Here is a 2,282-nt window from a genome sequence, read left to right on the forward strand (position 1 = left end):
AATAAGCGTGGAAGTGAGTCTGGTGGAGTAAAGCTGGTGGAGTGAGGTCTGGTGGGAGTGAGTCTGGTGGAGTAAGCTGGTGGAGTGAGTCTGGTGGAGTAAAGCTGGAGGAGTGAGTCTGGTGGAGTAAAGCTGGTGGAGTGAGTCTGGTGGGATGGGGAGTGAGTCTGGTGGAGTAAAGCTGGTGGAGTAAGTCTGGTGGAGTAAAGCTGGGGGAGTGAGTTCTGGTGGGTAGTAAAGCTGGGGAGGGAGTCTGGTGGAGTGAGTCTGTGGAGTAAAGCAGTGAATGTTTGGTAGTGACGTAGTGGTAAAAAAGAATGTTGGGTAAACTGATCGGTGGGTGCAGTGGCATTATGATACATTACATGTGCAAAAAAAATATCTACAAAAATTGACAACATGACCATTTGCATGACAATTAATTGATATCCAAAATTCCATAACAGGAACAGCCCTGTGTGTGTGCGTGCGCGTAGTAGTGGTGTAACTGTGCCAGCCCAGCAGTGAGGGGTTAGACCGAGAACAGTGACAGAGAAGGGGATGACACWTCTGAGCTCTGCAGCAGAACAGGAATCAATGGTGGCACATTATCTGTTCTGAGGAAACACACACCCTTCAGGCCTGTACTCACACATGTACACAGAGACACACACTCACACATGGATATTAACATGCTATCTCTCCCTTTCATATCTCCCCTCCCACTGTTTCTCATATTCTCTCCCTCCCTCACTCCTCTCTCTTGTCCCTTTATAGTGTCCTTAAAAGATGAGGGAAGTAGGGAGGGAAGTAGGGAGCGAGGTGGGGGGAGGGAGCGAGGAGGGGGGAGGGGTAGCGAAGGAGGGAGAGAGGAAGAGAGAGAGTCCTTTGCCTCCATCTCATAACTGTCTTGTATTTATTTTATTGATTGTTTTGTCTGTGGTATTGACTGTTTTACAAGGGCAGTCTGAGTGTAATAGGAAAATTACAGCCCTTCTCTGTCCTTTAACAAAAGATTAAAATGGCACCATGACCTTCTGTTGTTCTCATACAATACAGCAGGAGAGGAGAAGTATATGCAGTCACAATGGTGCTTTAGTGTGGCAAGGAACAGCACTGTACAGTAGTGCTATTAATTGAAAGAGGAATGTTGTAGCGAACAGTGTGGGCTGACCTCTACGTCTGTGTGTTTTGACCTCTGACCTTTGACCCCAGACTGACCTGTGTTTGTGTTCTCTGCGTCTCCATTCCAGGTGATGGTGTTTGTCTATGCTCAAGACTGACCTCTCTCCGTCCTCTGTGTTTTTCCCTTTGACCCAGACTGATCCGTGTCTCTGTTCTCTGTGTGACCCAGGTGATGGTGTTTGTCCATGCTCGCAATGCCACGGTGAGGACAGCCATGGGGCTGATCGAGATGGCTAAGAACCGTGGAGAGTCTTCCTTCTTCCAGCCAGACCATAGACCAGTGTGACTACGGCCAGTGTGAGATACCAGTAATATTCTTCTAGACAATGTTGACTCAATTCAGTACCTACCAATACAGTAGCTAAGCTGGAGACTGTTACTCCTACCCCTATCTATCATGATATAGTGTTTGAGTGTACCAACATTACTGTAACTGTAGACTCCAGTCTTCTGGAGTGTCTACTAACGTTACTGTAACTATGGACTCCAGTCTACTGGAGTGTCTACTAACGTTACTGTAACTATAGACTCCAGTCTACTGGAGTGTCTACTAACATTCTGTAACTATAGACTCCAGTCTACTGGAGTGTCTACTAACGTTACTGTAACTATGGACTCCAGTCTACTGGAGTGTCTACTAACGTTACTGTAACTATAGACTCCAGTCTACTGGAGTGTCTACTAACGTTACTGTAACTATAGACTCCAGTCTTCTGGAGTGTCTACTACGTTACTGTAACTATAGACTCCAGTCTACTGGAGTGTCTACTAACGTTACTGTAACTATAGATTCCAGTCTACTGGAGTGTCTACTAACGTTACTGTAACTATAGACCTCAGTCTACTGGAGTGTCTACTAACGTTACTGTCACTATAGACTACAGTCTTCTGGAGTGTTTACTAACGTTACTGTAACTATAGACTCCAGTCTTCTGGAGTGTTTACTAAAGTTACTGTAACTATAGACTCCAGTCTTCTGGAGTGTTTACTAACGTTACTGTAACTATAGACTCCCAGTCTACTGGAGTGTCTACTACCGTTACTGTAACTATAGACTCCAGTCTTCTGGAGTGTTTACTAAGTTACTGTAACTAAAGACTCCAGTCTTCTGGAGTGTG

General features: G+C 45.5%; 1 protein-coding gene across 1 annotated transcript in view; it reads left to right on the forward strand.

Moving 5' to 3' along the window:
* LOC111972823 (activating signal cointegrator 1 complex subunit 3-like) overlaps nucleotides 1-2,282 on the forward strand; it is a 219,004-nt gene that overhangs the window by 123,138 nt on the left and 93,584 nt on the right. Inside the window, 2 exon segments of the mRNA XM_023999929.2 lie at nucleotides 1,334-1,444; nucleotides 1,446-1,472. Coding sequence (XP_023855697.2) covers nucleotides 1,334-1,444; nucleotides 1,446-1,472 — 138 coding nt within the window.

Source organism: Salvelinus sp. IW2-2015, linkage group LG2 (genome assembly GCF_002910315.2).
Source record: "Salvelinus sp. IW2-2015 linkage group LG2, ASM291031v2, whole genome shotgun sequence".
Taxonomy (NCBI): Eukaryota; Metazoa; Chordata; class Actinopteri; order Salmoniformes; family Salmonidae; genus Salvelinus; species Salvelinus sp. IW2-2015.